This window comes from Peromyscus leucopus, chromosome 2 (assembly GCF_004664715.2).
Source record: "Peromyscus leucopus breed LL Stock chromosome 2, UCI_PerLeu_2.1, whole genome shotgun sequence".
Taxonomy (NCBI): domain Eukaryota; kingdom Metazoa; phylum Chordata; class Mammalia; order Rodentia; family Cricetidae; genus Peromyscus; species Peromyscus leucopus.
Genome location: NC_051064.1, coordinates 150,452,095 through 150,469,143, shown reverse-complemented (window position 1 = coordinate 150,469,143; position 17,049 = coordinate 150,452,095). Strand labels below are relative to the sequence as shown.

General features: G+C 56.1%; 1 protein-coding gene across 9 annotated transcripts in view; it reads right to left on the bottom strand.

Annotated features, from left to right (window-relative positions):
• Chd5 (chromodomain helicase DNA binding protein 5) overlaps positions 1-17,049 on the bottom strand; it is a 51,373-nt gene that overhangs the window by 11,961 nt on the left and 22,363 nt on the right. For 5 of the 9 annotated variants that reach the window (XM_037203236.1, XM_037203238.1, XM_037203240.1 and 2 more), the window contains exons 10-26: positions 15,712-15,918; positions 15,270-15,481; positions 12,760-12,891; positions 12,570-12,678; positions 11,559-11,750; positions 11,251-11,451; positions 9,235-9,372; positions 9,024-9,145; positions 8,045-8,218; positions 7,537-7,678; positions 6,609-6,740; positions 4,273-4,390; positions 3,534-3,658; positions 2,383-2,614; positions 2,063-2,173; positions 1,638-1,810; positions 797-980 (exon numbers count right to left, since the gene is read on the bottom strand). In XM_037203236.1, coding sequence (XP_037059131.1) covers positions 797-980; positions 1,638-1,810; positions 2,063-2,173; positions 2,383-2,614; positions 3,534-3,658; positions 4,273-4,390; positions 6,609-6,740; positions 7,537-7,678; positions 8,045-8,218; positions 9,024-9,145; positions 9,235-9,372; positions 11,251-11,451; positions 11,559-11,750; positions 12,570-12,678; positions 12,760-12,891; positions 15,270-15,481; positions 15,712-15,918 — 2,704 coding nt within the window. The remainder of the gene's footprint in view (positions 1-796; positions 981-1,637; positions 1,811-2,062; positions 2,174-2,382; positions 2,615-3,533; positions 3,659-4,272; positions 4,391-6,608; positions 6,741-7,536; positions 7,679-8,044; positions 8,219-9,023; positions 9,146-9,234; positions 9,373-11,250; positions 11,452-11,558; positions 11,751-12,569; positions 12,679-12,759; positions 12,892-15,269; positions 15,482-15,711; positions 15,919-17,049) is intronic. The other 4 variants (XM_028883064.2, XM_037203242.1, XM_028883067.2 and 1 more) reach the window with 2 other exon arrangements.

Genomic DNA, 17,049 nt, shown 5'->3' with positions numbered 1-17,049 from the left:
TCACACCCCCACCTGCTACAGCCCGTGTGGGGGTGCCCCTGCTCACACACCCACCTGCTACAGCCCCTGTGGGGGGTGCCCCTGCTCACACCCCCACCTGCTACAGCCCGTGTGGGGGTGCCCCTGCTCACACACACACCCTGCAGCCCCTGTGTGGGGGTGCCCCTGCTCACCCTGCAGCCCCTGTGTGGAGTGCCCCTGCTCACACCCCACCCTACAGCCCCTGTGTGGGGTGCCCCTGCTCACACACACTCTACAGCCCCTGTGTGGGGGTGCCCCTGCTCACCCTACAGCCCCTGTGTGGGAGTGCCCCTGTTCACACACACCCTGCAGCCCATGTGTGGGGGTGCCCCTGCTTACACACACACCTGCAGCCCCTGTGTGGGAGTGCCCCTGCTCACACACACCCTACAGCCCTGCCACCCCTGTGTGGGGTGCCCCTGCTCACACACCACACTCAGCCCTGTGTGGGGTGCCCTGCTCACACACACCCTACAGCCCCTGTGTGGGGGTGCCCCTGCTCACACCCTACAGCCCCTGTGTGGGGTGCCCCTGCTCACACACACCCTGCAGCCCCTGTGTGGGGGTGCCCCTGCTTACACACACCCTGCAGCCCCTGTGTGGGGGTGCCCCTGCTCACACACACCCTACAGCCCCTGTGTGGGGGTGCCCCTGCTCACACACACCCTGCAGCCCCTGTGTGGGGGTGCCCCTGCTCACACACACACCCTGCAGCCCCTGTGGGGTGCCCCTGCTCACACACACCCTGCAGCCCCTGTGGGGTGCCCCTGCTCACCACACGCACCCTGGTCCTCCTGGGAGGCGTCGTTGTAGTTGACCTGCTTGCGGATGCGCTTGCCCTTGCCCAGGTTGCGGGCCAAGTCCTCCTGCTGCTGCTCATAGTGGTGACGCAGCAGCTTCTCCCAGTAGTCAGGGTCCACATTCTCCTCCTGCTTAATCACCTCCCGCTCCACCTCCTCCTGGGGACGTGATGTGGGGGAGGGCTGGCCACACCCAGGTGCTTCTGCCACACCTTACCCACCTTCACAGACCCCTGGGGCAAGTGAGGGGCTTGCCTACTCCAGAAAGCCCTCCCTGATGGCTCCAGCCCTAGCTGGTCTCCTCCCTGCCACTGTCCCTCACTCCACATGACATCCTGGCCTCAGTGGGAAACTCTGGCTTCCGACACTGCCCTCGAGGTTCATGGTTTTATATTTGTTTTTCGTTTTGCTGTTGTTTTGAGTTGTTTGTTTGGTTTTGGTTTTTGGTTTTTGAGACAGGGTTTCTCCCTGTAGCCCAGCCTATCCTGGAACTCATTCTGTAGACCATGCTAGCCTCAAACTCAGAGATCCACCTGCTTCTGCCTCCTGAGTGCTGGGGTTAAAGGCAGGCCCCCCATTGCCCAGCTGGTTCATGGTTTTAAAGGGAACTATAACCAATGCCCAGGTTTGCAAGGATGGCTGGAGCCAATGGAAGAGACTAGGAGCTGTAGCGGCAACTGGGCTTCTCAAGACACCGGAGGGAGATGAGGTAGCATGTTCTAGAACAGGACAAGACAGAGGCGTGGTGTGGGGCTGGAGGGTGGGGGGGAAGCGCAGGGTGGGGCTGCCAGGGGCAGCGTGGCACTCTGGCCTTACCACGCCGTCTTCCTCGCGGACCACATACTGTGCCACCTTGAAGGAGCTCAGGTACTCGTTCATGTTTTGTAGCTCCGTGTCATCTGTGGCATCCTGGTTCCGGTCCAGCAGCTTGGATATAGCCGCATCATCATAGTGGATCACGCTGCTGTCTTCCACATCCTTGTTGTCACCTGAGGGGTGAGCAGGTGAACACAGATGTAGGTGCCCAGGTTCAACTCAGGGTCACCTGCCAAGGTGGCCCTTCTACTAGGTGAGAAGGTTGGTGGCCAGGCGAGGAAGCCACACCGGAACCCGGGCAGGTGTGACTCCTCCCGACCCACCCAGAGCCAACAGTGGAGCCATGGGCAGCAGAAGACCTCCTCGGGTCCGGGAGCAGCCACCTGACTAGACAAAGGCTGTGGGTGACTCAGGTGGGCCCCTACCTGGTGGGGTGCTGCCATGCTTTTTCTTCGCACTGGCAGCCAGAGATCCGCCCTTGGAGGACTGCACTTCGGGGGTGGGTGTGGCAGGCCTCTGGCCCTGGGACATCATGCCTGAATAGCAGAAGAGGAAGGACACTGGGCCAGGGCACTGAGGAACTGCAGGGTTGGTGGGCAGCAAGCAGAGATGCAACCCTAACTCACTCTGGGGGTGTCCCAAGCTGGATTAGAGAAGAGGACAGGGACCCTGGGGTCCTGAATGGGTATGCCTCAAACAGGGCTACCTCGCACCCCCGTCACGCTCCCACAGAAGGGAGACCCACCCTCCACGTCATCCTTGAAGAGCTCCTCTGTGCCGAACTTAAGGATGTCATCCAGCTCCTGCTTGGTCATGGAGCCTGACTTGGAGCCCAGGCCAGGCCGCACCACCAAATGTGTGAGCATCATCTTGCGCTTGGCCACCTGAGTGATGCGCTCCTCCACAGAGGCCCGGGTCACGAAGCGGTAGATCATCACCTTCTTGTTCTGCCCGATGCGGTGAGCGCGGCTGAAGGCCTGGGGGAGACCGCAGCTCAGCACCCAGGGCTTGACTCAGAGCTCCAGGCCACAGCCAGGTGCACCGAGGAGGACCGTAGGGGAGGCCCGTGGTCCTGGAGGGGCAGCCTGACCACACATGGAGGTGCACCGTGGGAGAGCAGTGCATCTGGGCACACTTCAGTGTCCAGCAGCACTGTGGCCTGTGGCCAGTTTGGTTTAGAGTGAAAATATGCCCGGCGTGTGGATGTAGGTGTGACTCCAGGCATACAAGGGTGTGTCCAGGAACAGTGACCTGCATGCTTGATGGAAATGAGGCGTCCTGGGACTCCAGTGCTGGATCAGGGGAAGGTGGGCTACATCTCATTGTGTGTGAGTGATCACGGGACGGAAAAGCCATGTGCTGGAAACGCAGCAAGGCCTGGGAACTGCCCTGGTGGATATGCCTGGGACTCCACTGTGTCTCTATACAATACGGCCCTGGTGTGGCAGGGTATGTGACACACAAGTGTGCGTGTGCGTGTGTGCGTGTGTGTGTGTGTGTGTGTGTGTGTGTGTGTGTGTGTGTGTGTGTACCCCAAACTGTCAAAGTGTGTCATGTCCTGCCCAGAGTGAGGTGGCTGGAGAACATCGGGTGGCTACCCCTACACCCTGCTCTCTCTCCATCCTTTCCTGTCATCCCATCTGTTCCCTCCATTCCCTCCTCTCCCATGTCCAGCAGGCTCCCTGTATTCCTACCCCTCCAAAACAGGACAGATCAAGACCGTCATTCAAGTTGCTGTGCGTCTTGAACACCTCCCCTGCCCCTCCTCCCCTCACCTCCCAGGGCCCTCTTTTAGGGGGGGAGGTTCCACACCAGGGGCACAGTGCCAGGGACGCGAAGGCGTACGGAGGGGAGGAAGGGTAGAGGTGCTGAGGGCACAAGGGGCGGGACACGGACCTGGATGTCATTGTGAGGGTTCCAGTCCGAGTCGTAGATGATGACTGTGTCTGCTGTGGCCAGATTGATGCCCAGGCCACCGGCCCGGGTCGAGAGCAGGAAGCAGAACTGCTGGGCCCCAGGAGCTGAGAAAGAGGCCAGCGGGCACAGGTGAGTTAGTGGGCACACCTGGGCAGGGGTCAGGGAGACGGCACAGAGGAGGGCAGGCACCGGAGCAAAGGTCCCCAGGCAGAGGACAGGCTGCGACCCAGAGGAGCAGCCACATCGTCTGCCGGGCTCACACAACCCTGCTGGTGCTGGGCCCTGGCCAAGCTGGAGGGAGCCAGCATGAGAAGGAAGCCAACTTTCAAGGCCCAGGTGGCCGTCAACCAGGAGGGCCAGCCAGTTTGCGGCAAGTGGCCTTTCCTTCCCACTCTGCCTTCTTCTTGTCCATCTCTAATGCTGCTTAGAGAGCTTGTCTGCTGAGTCTCCTTAGAACCCAACAGACTGTAAAAAGTGTCTGGCATGGTGGTACACATGTAACCCCAGCCATGGGAGACTGAGGCAGGAGGATGGTGAGCTAGAGGTGAGTCTGAGCTATATAGTAAGATCTTAAGAAAATAATAACAAGGGAAAACAGTTGTGACCTAAGAACCGGTGTGTTTCTTCCATTTGCAAATCAGCTTGGGAAGCACTTAATTGGATGGTCAGACTAAGTAAGACCCCCAGAGACACGGGGTCCCTTAAGAGGGATGGATACCATTGAATCTGTCGATGGCCTCTTGCCGGAGGCCCCCAGTGATGCCTCCATCAATTCGCTCATACTTGTAGCCCTCATACTCCAGGAAGTCCTCCAAGAGGTCCAACATCTTGGTCATCTACAAAAAAAAAAAAAAAAAAAAAAGATTCATGAGTCACTGCTACCAAGCCAGGACCCCACCATGGGTAAGAGAATTCCAGAGCTGGAGGACATGGCCAAAGCAGCCTTCCTAAAAGGAACACAGCCCCCAACCTCACCTCTCACCCACCATCTACTCTCCAGAGCAGCCCCCGTACATAGCCTCAGGCACAAGCCTCTGGTTCACTCCCACCTCCCCAAAAGACAGCCCCATCTGCTGGCATCAACACCCTGCAAGTCCATATCTCTCCCCATACCTACTCCCAACCACATGACTCCTGACATACACGGGCCCCTCACTGCCTAGAGAGCTTCAATGTCACCTCCTTTGTTATATTCCCAATGTTACCTCCCATGAGCAGCCCCTCAGAGCACCCAGAGTCCTGTCTGGTCCCCTCCTGTCCTTAGATAGTTCAATTATATGAAACCACCAGCAGACACCCTCCTTCAAAGCATGGGGATTCGGACACTGCCCTCACCACCTGCTGTTATTGATAAGTCTGAGGGCTGAGCATCCCTCCTCCAAAGGTCTGAGACTAAGCTGTTTTCCCTAGCTGGTGTCCAGGGGCTGGCCTGTCGATTCGGACCCTGCTTAGTCTTCCGTGGAGCACTGCAGATCTGAGACCACTGAGACTCTGAGTCTACAAATACGACTTTCACAATTTCCTGGTGCTTTCTCTGCAATTCCTGGCAGTGCCTCCTCAGACATCCTCCACGCTTTCTCATCTGTTTCTGATGCATGCTGGGGAAATTCCTCAGCCTCGGGTTCCAGGTCATCAGCGTTTTTTCAATGGTGAGAGTTTATTTATCCAGTCTTACACAGTGTTCTCTTTCAATGTCTAAACTCCTCTGCATTTTTTAAGTTTTTTTTTTTATTTACGTGTATGTGTGTCCACGTGTGTGTATGTGCACATGCACACAGGTGCCTTCAGAGACCAGAAGAAGATGTCTGATACCCTGGAAATGGTCTTATGGGAGGTGGCAAGCTGCATGTTGTGGGTGCTGGTGACCAAATCCCAGTCCTCTGCAAGAGCAGCAGGCTCCCTTCACCCTGAGCCGTCTCTCCAGCTGCCTGCGTTCTGATCTGTTGTTTCTTACGCTATCTCTCCCTGCCTGTGTCTAATTTCTTCCTTTATGGACAAGTCACTCCATAACCTTCGAAAATCCCAAAATTTTTACAGTGTTTTCCAGGGTATTCTCTCTTCATTTCAGTTCTAATTATTGTTTTATGGGATGGATGTAGATGTGTTCCTGAAGAGTTTGGCGGAGTCTGGGTTTGTCAGATCATATAAACGGGAGGGCCACATCCCTGTCATTTCTCCCCCGGTACATTTCTATCACAATCGTTTCCACAACTTGGGCTCCTAGGGCCTTCAACCTGACTCACGTTTTGTGGCAGAAATGGTGTCAGCAGAGAAAATGGATGCAGCCTGCCAGCTGCCACCCGGTCCAGCTGTAGTCATGGGCCTGGCCTGCCTCCTCAGTCTCTGTGCCCACTTCCCACCCCAGCCTGCCACTGGCAGGCACCAGCAAACCTCTTCACTCAACTTTTTACACAGGAGAACTGAACCCCACACTCACGCTGAGAAATAGCCTCGCTCCGTTTCATCCCAGGCAAGTGTTTTTAGTCCTAGGACCCTCACCACTGTGTAACCTCCAACACAGCCCTGACCATCAGTTTGGACAAGTGTCTCATGAGTTGTCTTTTTCCCTCCAGACTGGACAGTTTGAGGGAAGAGCCTATACATTCCTGTCTGTGCCCAGAAACCAGACTGAAACATGATGAGCCGAACAAAGAGCAGAGGAAGAGGGAGAGAACCACTGAGCTGGGTGGCCCCACTTCTGCACACACAGAAAGCATTGTCACCAGTGGGCCCTTGGAGCAAGCTACAGAGAGGAGCTCCTGGAGCTGCCCCCATCGTGGGGTCCTCCCAGACCAACTTCAGGACTACCTTAACAACCAAGCCGCGGGGTGAAAAGAGGCTGAACAAAAGAGAGGGGGCTATCATACCAGCCTGGACACATGGGCCAGAGGGTCAGGTATAGGGAGATGAGATGGGGATATGCTGGTCTCTATAGCAACCAGACCCTATCTCCGTGAACGTGGTACCCAGATGTGTCATGCAGGGGCTCAGAGGCCTTCAGCCCACAGTCAGCTGACTCCCCTGTGGATGTGAGCTGGCTGCGGGGTAGCCCACCTGGGAGAAGATCAGCACTCGATGTCCTTCATCCCGCAGCTTCTTGAGCATCTTCTGCAGCAGCATGAGCTTCCCTGAAGACTTGACCAGGGAGCTGCCATCGTAGGAGCCATTGGGCAGCACAGGGGCCTCCTGTGGGCACAGTGGAGCAGAGCCTTGGTGGCTCTCCCTCTGGCTCTGGCACCAACGAGACTGTAGTGATGGGCAAGTGCCTGGCCGTGGGCCACCTGCCCTTCTGCTCTACTGAGCACAGAGTACAAACCCAAGCAGGCTCAATAGTGTGGGTCACAGGGAGCCTGGCTCCAGACACAGGCCTGCCAGCCTCACTCTTGGCCTCGTGCTAAAATGAAGCCCAGGGACCTTCCCACAGAAACCTGGCTTGGTCGCTATGGGCCCTGGAAGGTGCATCCATCTCTGGCCCCAGATGGACAGGTCAATCTAAAGGCAGATCCCAGAAGAGTCCACCTCTGGCATTCGTTGTCAGGAAGGAATGGAGGACTGGAGACCAAAGCACTCAGCCATGGGCACCTTCCACAGGGGCCACAAGAAACCCACCACACAGCCAGGCCCCTATACGGCCACAGGGAAGAGACCACACCACATTGTCCACAGGGAACACATCAGTCACTCGGGGCCTAGATGATGGTCATAGAGAACCCACTATGGCAGCCACAGGGACCCACCATGACCACAGGGAACTTTATCACATTTGAGATCTGCCGTGATGACCAGAGTTAACCTATCACAGTGGCCACAGGGAACACAGCAGCCAGTAGAGACCTATCATGACGGCCACAGGGAACCTACTAGAGCAGGGGAACCAACAAAGCAGCCATGGAAGCATGCCCTGATGGCCACAAGGAACCCAACACAGTGCCCACTGGGACCTGCCATGATGACCACAGGGACCCGGCCACGGGGAACCCACCACGGCAGCCACGGGGAAGAGGTACGGGTGGTTGCAGCACTTCTTCAGGTCCATCATGATGTTGAGCAGAGACACCTGGTTGCCGCCCCCCTTGGAGTTGAGTGCCTCAAAGTTCCGTGTGAGGATGAACTTGTAGTACTTCCTGCAACAGGGTGTGGGACAAGGTCGGCTGGAGGCCCCCCACACTCCTAAAGGCGTAGGCTCTACCTTCAGGAAGACTGGTGGGGTCCCGAGGCACCATGTACAGAGTGGCACAGGAAGCCTTCCCACAGGGCACAGGTTACCCGGCGAGCCAATGGGAGACATCACTAGGACTTGGGCGGCCTGACTCCAGTCCACAAAAGGAGAAGGAGATGCAGTGAGCAAGGCCTCTGCAGGTAAGCAGCCCTCCTGCCAAGCCAGGAATGGTCAGGGGAGCCAGATGGGGTCTGCAGGAAGGGGTGGCTGAGGACACTAGACCAGGAGATGGGCCAGGTGCTGCAGGACGAGCTGAGGCTGCCTCACTCACTTCTGCATCTGGCTCAGCTCCACACGGACGATCAGCTCTGTCTTAGCCGGCATGTTCTTAAATACGTCAGCCTTGAGCCTCCGGAGCATGTGCGGCCCCAGCAGGTCGTGCAGTTTTTTGATCTGGTCTTCTTTGGAGATGTCAGCAAACTCCTCCAGGAAGCCTTCCAGATTGCTGCAGCAAAGAGATGGGATAAGAGCCAGAGCAGACCACAGCCCTCTGCACAGGAATCAGGACCAGGGAGGATGAGGCAGAGGACAGGGCCCCCGGCCAGCAGAGCCCAAAGGCCGGTGGTCCAGAGAGCCTTGGTACTGCTGAGTAGCCACTCAGGCCCCGGCTCAGCCTGCATCAGGACACATGTCACAGCCCTCTGCCACACAGGATCCCTCCCCATCCTCACAGCTATTCTGCACATGAGTTCCCAGAGATACCCAGACTACAGAAAAGGAGACCAAGGCGGATGAGCACTCAAGGTCACGTGATTCAGCACACTACACCCTGCCCTTGAATCAACACCCAAAACAGGCCCCTCCTCCCTGACCTCTCCCCAATTCTGAGCAAATGAACAAGGATTAAACCGAGATGAGGAGGCCTAGGAAGCAGGGGGCCAACTTCGCTCCCATCTCCACCCCACCCCAGCTCTGGCCTCTGCTTGCCATCATTGTGCTCACGTGGGTCATTTAAGTCACTGTGGGTGAAATGAGCCAGGGGTAGGCTGGGGGACACAGGGTAGGAACCCAGGAGAAGCCCCAGGGCCTTCTGGGACAGTGCTGAAGAAAACCACGGCTTGCTGGGACAGCTGTAATTTCCCCAGGGAAGGAGAATGCCGAGACCTTCCCACACAGGATCACCACAGAATACTGCCCATGCTCCCATTTCACTAATGGGGAAACCAAGGTCCCCAAGCAGTTCTCAGAGCCAGAGTAGGCGGCTGCCACGCCTTCACAACCCATCACTCCTGCCCAGCCCAGGGACGCACTTGAACCTCTCTGGAGTCAGGAAGTTGAGGAGATGGAATAGCTCTTCCAGGTTGTTCTGGAGGGGGGTCCCTGTCAGCAGCAGCTTGTAGTCGATCTTGTAGCTATTCAAGACCCTAAAGAACTTTGGGGGGAAGAAAAGGGCTGTCAGGAGGGAGGCACAGGGCAGCGGCCACACAGCCAGGGATAAGCCCCGCAGTCAGTGCCTCCTACCTTGGACTGGTTGTTCTTAAGCCGGTGGGCCTCGTCCACCACGAGGCAGGCCCACTCGATGGAGCCCAGGATGGCTTGGTCGATGGTGATGAGCTCATAGGAGGTGAGCAGCACATGGAATTTGATCTGCACTTCCTTCTGTGGGGAGGGACAAGAACGTGAAGGAGGCTGCAGGGACAGGGTAGACCAAAGGGACAGGGACAGTGGAGAAAGTGTGAGTGAGAGCCCCGCCAGCATCTGGGGAGTCCTGGAGGAATGACGCTGTCACGAGGCGCATCAGTGGACAAATCTCAGTGCCCTGGAGAAGGTGGAAAATAATAGTCCTCTGTTCCGCACGTTCCACATCCAGGCATTCAACCAGTCCTGGGCAGAAAGTGTTTAAGGACATAATTGCCGCCAGGGCTGGGGAGATGGCTCAGTGGGTAAGCTTGGAAGACTGGAGTGTGGGTCTCCAGAACCCACACAAAGCCAGACACAGTAGCACAGGCCTGCCATCCCAGTGAGGCAGGAGTCCGAAGGCTAGCCTGGCACACAATGATGAGACCTTGTCTCAACAGCGTATGTGGTGTGAGTGCGGGGGTGTGCGCCATGGTGAGCATGTGGACAGAGGACGACCTTGGGAGTCAGTTTTCTGCTCGTTGAAATGGTCTCTTTTGTTCCTGCCAGGCTGCATACACCAGGCTAGGTAACCTACAGCTTTCTTTCTTTTAATGATCTTTTCACTTACTCTGAGAATTTCCCACAATATACTTTAATCTTATTCTTTCCCATCCCCCAACTCCTCCCAGATCCCCTCCCACCACCCTACCCACCCAGTGTCCTGTTCTTTCATTCTTAAACATGGAGCCTGGTTGGCCAGCCGCTCCTGAGCTGAAGCCTGACCTGTGGTTCACACTCAGTGTCGCCACACTGAAGAAAAGCGACTGTCCCTCTTCCAGCAGCTGCCAACTGCAGATGGCTTCCTGGCTAGAGGTGGGACTTGGCGCCACTTCTCCTGTCTGCTGGTTTTGTGTGGCTGAGCTTGTGTGTAGGTCTTGTGCGTGCTATCACAGTCCCTGTGAGTTCTCTTATGGATCTGTGTATCAGGCTGTTTGCCTGAAGTCATCCACCACCTCTGGGTCCTAGAACCGCCCCCCTCCCGCGTGCGAGCACACACACACACACACCTAAGCCTTGAAGGCAAGCCCGGGTAGCTCTTCTGTCCTTGCCTCCCATTTTTGCCTAAGAGTGAGGGGACCACAGACACACATCCCCATGTCTGGCCTTTTTACATGAGTTCCCAGGATGAAACACATGCGCTCAGGCTTGCACTCAGTCATCCCATGAGCCTGGCTTGGATAATTTACCAGTGCAGACAGTCATCCCCCTGCTCCCAAGAGCTTCTGGGTCATGGCCTGCCCTGAGACAAAGACCCCCTGGGGACTAAAGCACAAAGCAGACACCTCTTGGCCACGCCCACTGTTTACTAACTCTTGGCCCCCAGAAGCTCTGCAAGCCTGAGCCACGTTCCACTGAGCAGGCTCTGAGGCACAGGGAAGCCTCATAACCCGACACACAGCTGGGTACTAGGATGAAGATCGCCTCTCCATTCACATCCACCTGAACGCTTTTATTCCTTTTTTGAAACAAGACTTGGCAGGTAAGAGTTATTTGGCTAAGATATGAGTGTCTCTCAATCCAGCATGAGTGGTGTCTTCATGAGAGGAAGACACCCAAGGAGAAGGATTCCAGGTAACAACAGAGACAGGGACAGAGAAATGTAGCCATAAGTCAGGGGATTTTCAGATACCCTAAGTTGGAAGAGGTAGAAAAGGCCCCTCCTGGGGCCTCAGAGGGAGCCTAGCTGGCCAGCTGGCCTCCAGGCAGTCAAGAGCAGCTCTGTGGACTAACCCTCAGGTGATGATGCTCCATTACGTCAGTACAGAGCAACTGTGATACTGGTCCACTCAGGCTGGGCACAGGGACCTGAACACTGCAGATTTGCCTTCCTGGGGCTGGGGTAAAGACAGCACTCACCTTCATGCGGAATACTTTCTTCCCTCCCCGAATGGCGTTGTCCTCGAAGGAAAACTCGTTCTCACGGATCACAGAGCGGCTCTCCTTGTCCCCCGTGTAGGTGACCACGTAAAAGTCAGGTGCCCACATCTCAAACTCACGTTCCCAGTTGATGATGGTGGACAGGGGCGCGCTGACAAGGTAAGGCCCCTTGGAGTGGCCCTGCAGAGAGAGCCTGAGGCGGTGAAGCTGGCTGCCAGTAGATGGCACCAGACCCCGCCTGCCCAGCGCCCACCTACCCAGACCCACTTGCCCTCCGGCCTGCCCACCTCCTTGTACAGGGAATAGAGAAAGACAATGGTCTGCACGGTCTTGCCCAAACCCATCTCGTCAGCCAGGATGGTGTCGGTGCCCTGGGCCCAGGAGAAACGTAACCAGTTGAGGCCCTCCAGCTGGTAAGGGTGCAGCGTGCCTCCTGTGGAGTCGATGTACCACGGCTGCTTGTCGAACTTGACAGTGGGCTGTGGGAGGGGGAGGCAAGAATCAGACACATCCTGAGTCCTGGACCACCAGCTTGGCTTGCCTCACTCTGCTTGAGGTCTGGCCTAGGATGCTTCTCCTTCCAAGAAGCACCCGCTGCCCCCTGCTCTAACACCTGCCCAAAGCACAGCTCTTACCCAGTACATCACTCTGTGCTCCCTTTTGTCCATTATCTCCAGGTCACTTTCCCAATAAGGTACCCCAGTGGACTGTGTCCCCACCATGGGTCCTGGTCTTTTTGGTTTTGGGTTGTTGTTGATACTGCTGGGTGTTTTGTTTTGGTTTGGTTTAGTTTTTGGGGTTTTTTTTGGGGGGGGGCGGATAAGTCTCCTATGGTCTGTGGTGGCCTCCAACTCAACTACGTAGCTAAGGATGATGCTGAACTTCTAATTCTTCTGCCTCCAACTCCTGAGTGCTGGGGTCAAAGGCATGTATCACTACATTCAGTTTAAGCCACCACACTAAGGATTGAGCCCAAGGGCTTGGACATGCTAGGCAAGCAATCTACAAACTGAGCTCTATCCCCAGCCTAAGGCAGGCTTCTTAAAACATGCCCAAGGGATCCAGCATGGTGTGGTGCCTGTCTTTAATCCCAGAACTCAAGAGGTAGAATCAGGCCAATCCCTGAGTTCCAGACCAGTAGGCTCTTCCCATTGGCCCATACAGCCTCAGTGTCACTGAAAATGGCCAGCCATGAGAGCCTAGGGAATGGTCCCTGAGGAAAAGCCTCCCTGTACTGCCAAGGCGAGGGTGGTGAACCTGGCAATCCAGCACTCCCGCTTCCTCCCCCCTCAGCTCACATCCACGATGGGCGTGTCCGGTGGCTTCTCTTGTTTATCGTCCTTCAGCTTCTTGCCCTTCTTGACCAGCCTCTTGGGAAGCCTGGCATCCTCTCCCAGCATCAACTCCCTGGGTAGAAGCATCAGGCTCAGAAGAGTACAGCTCAAGCCCGGAGGGGCCCCAGCACCCCACACCTGGCTGCCAGCACACCTGTGGCCCCAGTAGGCTTGCTTCAGGTTGTCGTAGTAGGGGATGTCGATGTCATCAATCTCCCAGGTGCACTGGTCATAGGGTAAATCCTTCCACTTGATCAGGTAATGCACGTCCCCCTTCTTGTCAAAGCTGCAACACAAGAAGCAGAAGATGCAGGAGGCGTGTGCATATTTTCCAGGCAGGGCCCCACATAAAATGCCAATCCGCTCATATCCATAGTGTCCTAGTATTCCGAGACCAACCAGGAGGAGGCACCAGGGCAAGAGCCCTCGAGAGGTTTAGTAGTTTGCCCCAAGCCACACCACTTGCAAAAAGAGATAAAGGTGTGGAGAGCACAGCAGACACACAGAGACAGGGACAATGGGAGGCTGTGCTAACAGAGGCCTAAGAGATGCAACCGGGGTCCTTTCCAGTCTCTGTTGCAGGGGTGAGTCTGCGCTCGACGTAATCTGAACACAGGAAATGACACCATGAATCTCTCCCTGCTCAGAGACCTCATTTTCTAACGTAAAAAGTTCAATGCATTTTGCAATATCGATCCAGAGTGTAGCTCTCTCCCTACAAAGCAGACAGAGTCAGTCTCTGCAGGTGTGGACAGCCTCTTCTAAAGGTCCCCAGGGACGTGAGAACCCAATGACCACACCCCACAGCGGCCACTGAAAGAACCCTCGAGGTCTCCTGCTGAATCTGAGTGGACACAGCGGCCAGGCCAGGAGGACCCAGCAAAGCCAGGGAACTGTGGCACCCCTAAATGGCAAGGGTGAGGCCAAATGGATGGTAGGGCCTGGGGAACCACAAAGAGCAAGGCCAATTCTCAGTCACCATGGAAACCAGTGGCTTATTTTCAATAAATAATTGGTTGTTATGCACACTCTGGGAGATTCACCGGCTCCTCTTTGAGGGTGCAGAGGAAATTGTCCTTTTCACTTGAGCATGCATTTTTATAAAAGAAAAGGGGGGGCAAGTCAACCCCAGGCCCAGCTCAGGTACCATCTGGAGTCTGGGGATGGGCAGGGTGCTTCACAGTCAGTGAGACACCTTATTCTTGTTTCCCTGTTCTCTCCAAACCACCCCATTAAGGCTGCCCAGCGCCCATGTCACGTGATGACCAGCTCAGAAGTCCATGGCCACAGAGGTTCTTCACCTCCTCTGCACTCACAATAACTGTCCATAGGGCCTGTGGTCAGAGACAGAGTGAGAAGGCCACCCATCCCAAGTCGGAGGAGAGAGCTGTGAACAGGGAGGGAGTCAGATTTCTAAGCTGCCACCGTGTGATGGGTGACGGGTACTCAGGGCCCTTCCCAAGGCCTTCTGGCAGCCACCACCTGTCCTCCAGCCCCTGAGCCTAGGAATCAGCAGAGGCTCACACCACCCACTGCTCAGAAGCTGGCTCCCCCAGCCTATGCCCTCCTGCTGGGCATCTTTGCCCTGGCTTCTCTGACCACTAAGCACCTGGGATGCCAGACTTTAGTGAGAGATGGCATAGGGGTTAGGAACCCTGGCTAAGAAAACACCAGTCCTACCAAAAGACTGGGTCCAGGTCCCAATCCTGCGGCCTCAGCTCTGTGGCTCCAGGCAGGTAACTAGGCCTTGCTGAAAACATTCTAAGATTTTTTTTTTTTAGCCTGACATGCTGATACATGCCTTTAATACCAGCACTCAAGAGGCAGGGGCAGGTGGATCTCTGAGTTTAAGGCCATCCTTGTCTACATAGTAAGTTCCAGGTCAGTCAAGGCTACACAGCAAGACCTTGTCTCAAAAAAAAAAGTCTATTTTATGAATACATGTGAACGTGTGAATGCCTACACATATATATGTGTACCACATGTGTGCCCAGTGCCCACAGAGGTTAGGAGAGCTATCTGATTATCTAGAACTGGAATTACAGGAGGTAGTGAGCTGCCATATGGGTGCTGAGAAGCTAACCCAGGTCTTTTGCAAGAGCAGCTAGTGCTCTCAACCACTGAGCCATCTCTCCAGCCCCCGGACCTCTCTATGCAGCCCAGGCTGTCCTGGAACTGGCTATGTAGACCAGGCTGGTCTTGAACTCACAGAGATCTGCCTGCCCCTGCATCCCAAGCGCTGGGATTAAAGGTGTGCACCACCATGGCCAGCCCCATGCTGAGTATATTCCTTGAATGTGCCTCTTGGGATACTAACACCCACAGATCCTTTCTTGGACCTGATTGGCTCCCAGAATCATCCTGTTGACCTCAGTCCCTAATTGGCTCCCAATTTGGAAGGAGCCTGAGACAGCACACGTCCCACCCCACAGAGCAGCTGCTTTGCACACGTTTCACAGACTGTTCATCACGTTTCCCTCCATCTGCACACCTCTGGGACTGCCCTACGGTAAACGAGAATGTTGAGCGTGAGGTACCCTGTGCAGGTGGATGACCCTCCTGGCTGGGCAGCCCTATCCATCCTCTGCAGTTGTGTGTCCCTGCCCCTCCTCCTGCCCCGCTGCACCCATCCCTGGCTCTGAAAGGCAAGCCTGCTGCCCTCACCTGTGGTTCAGGATGCGGTGGACCATCATCCACTCTGGCTTGATGCCGTAACGGTAGAAACGCTCCTCCATCTTGGCATAGAGAGGGTCCTTGTTCTTCCGCTTCTCGCTCTTACCGTCCTCGTCACCAGAGCCGTAATCGAAGGGTGGTGGCTCGTCCATATCGTTCTTTCTTTGGTAGTTGCGATACATCACGGTGTGGTACAGCTCCAGCTGCCCACAGAGAAGTCCAAGTTATGAAAGGGAGAAGGATGCTTGCCTGGGACCCCAGCCCAGCCCTTCAGGTCCCAGCCCCCTCCTAGGTGGGACAAGCCTCCTCCTCAGTGCCATCCCCAGCTCCCACCCATGCCTGGGGGGCGGTGGAGGCTGAACAGCACATGCCAGCCTGTTCTTGCCCACTCTGAAGGGCCCCAGGCTTATACCACGCTGCCTGGGAGTCTCACCTGTAGCTCCTTCACCCAGGAGCAGTGCCAGTAAGAGAGCCCAGCCCACTTGACAAAGAATTCTCTCTCAGGAATGCCCTCCAGAGGCTTGGGCGGGGGCATGCCTGGCTCCACCTCTGGTCCTGGCAGCCCCACCATAAAGGGAGCCGGGGGTTCAGTCCACCGCCAGTGTAGGATCCGCTGAACTTTGCCCTTCAGTGGGGGACACTGTGAACAGAGGATGTCAGCAAGTTCAGGGTCAAGTCACAAGGTCCCACCCTGAAGCTCCCATGACGGTAGACTGCCACACAGGTTCCCAAGTCAACACAGTGCCAAGGGGACTCTGGCATCCCTCCCTTCCTCAGGGGTCCACATGTGCTGTGCATGCAGGAGACAAGCAATGGAGCTTGTGGGTCCAAGCGGACCTTTGTACTTGACAAATTGACAGTGAGCCTCCTCAGAACCTGGAAGTTAAATCAGGGTGACTGAGCCCACAACACACATAGGGCAGAAGGAGACAATAAAATCCACTAAGCAAGGAGACAAACAAAACTCCAGACTTCCCTATCCATGCATCCACACATTACCCCTGCCTACGAAACCCTAAGAACAATCACACCATATCCTGACCCACAAGCAGCCACAGGACTGGAGCCCTGCCTGACACTCATGAATACTGCAGTCCTGGCCATGTCCCTTATGACAAGCAGGGCTACGTGCAGGCCTGTGCACCTGAGCTGGCTGGGGAACACACACACACACACACTCAGACCCTAAGAGCCATGGGACTCCGGGGAGCTGCTGTCTGGCAGACCAGAGCAATCCAGCAGTCACACCTCAGCATCTATGCTCTGGGCCACTCTGAGATAGCCTGGATCGGCTGTGACCCTCACAAGGGCAGATCTGAGCCCCAGATGGAATGAGGTAAAATGATCAGTTTAGGGAGATGGCACTGTAGTAGACAGGTCTCGGCTCTGCCATCATCCATCCATGTACCTAAGTACACATCCTGTCAGCCTGTCCCTTGCCTGTAAAACTGGCCTCTCTTCCCCTGCCTCGAAGGGCTGTTGGTGTCAAAGCACAGGTGTGGACATGCACTGTGCACCACACACCCCCACCGGGGGGGGGGGGGGGGGGGGGGGGGGGGGGGGGGGGGGGGGGGGGGGGGGGGGGGGGGGGGGGGACAGCACTGTGCAAACACCCAGAACCAACCATACCCTGGCCTCTGAGGGCAAAGAGCAAGGAGAAGGGGAAGAGAGGGAAAGGCAGAGTGGAGTCTCTTGGACTCCAGGGATGTAGAAGGACTCCCTTCCCAGGCCATAGGCCCACCTGGCCTCACCTCCTGCAGAGAGGAACCCA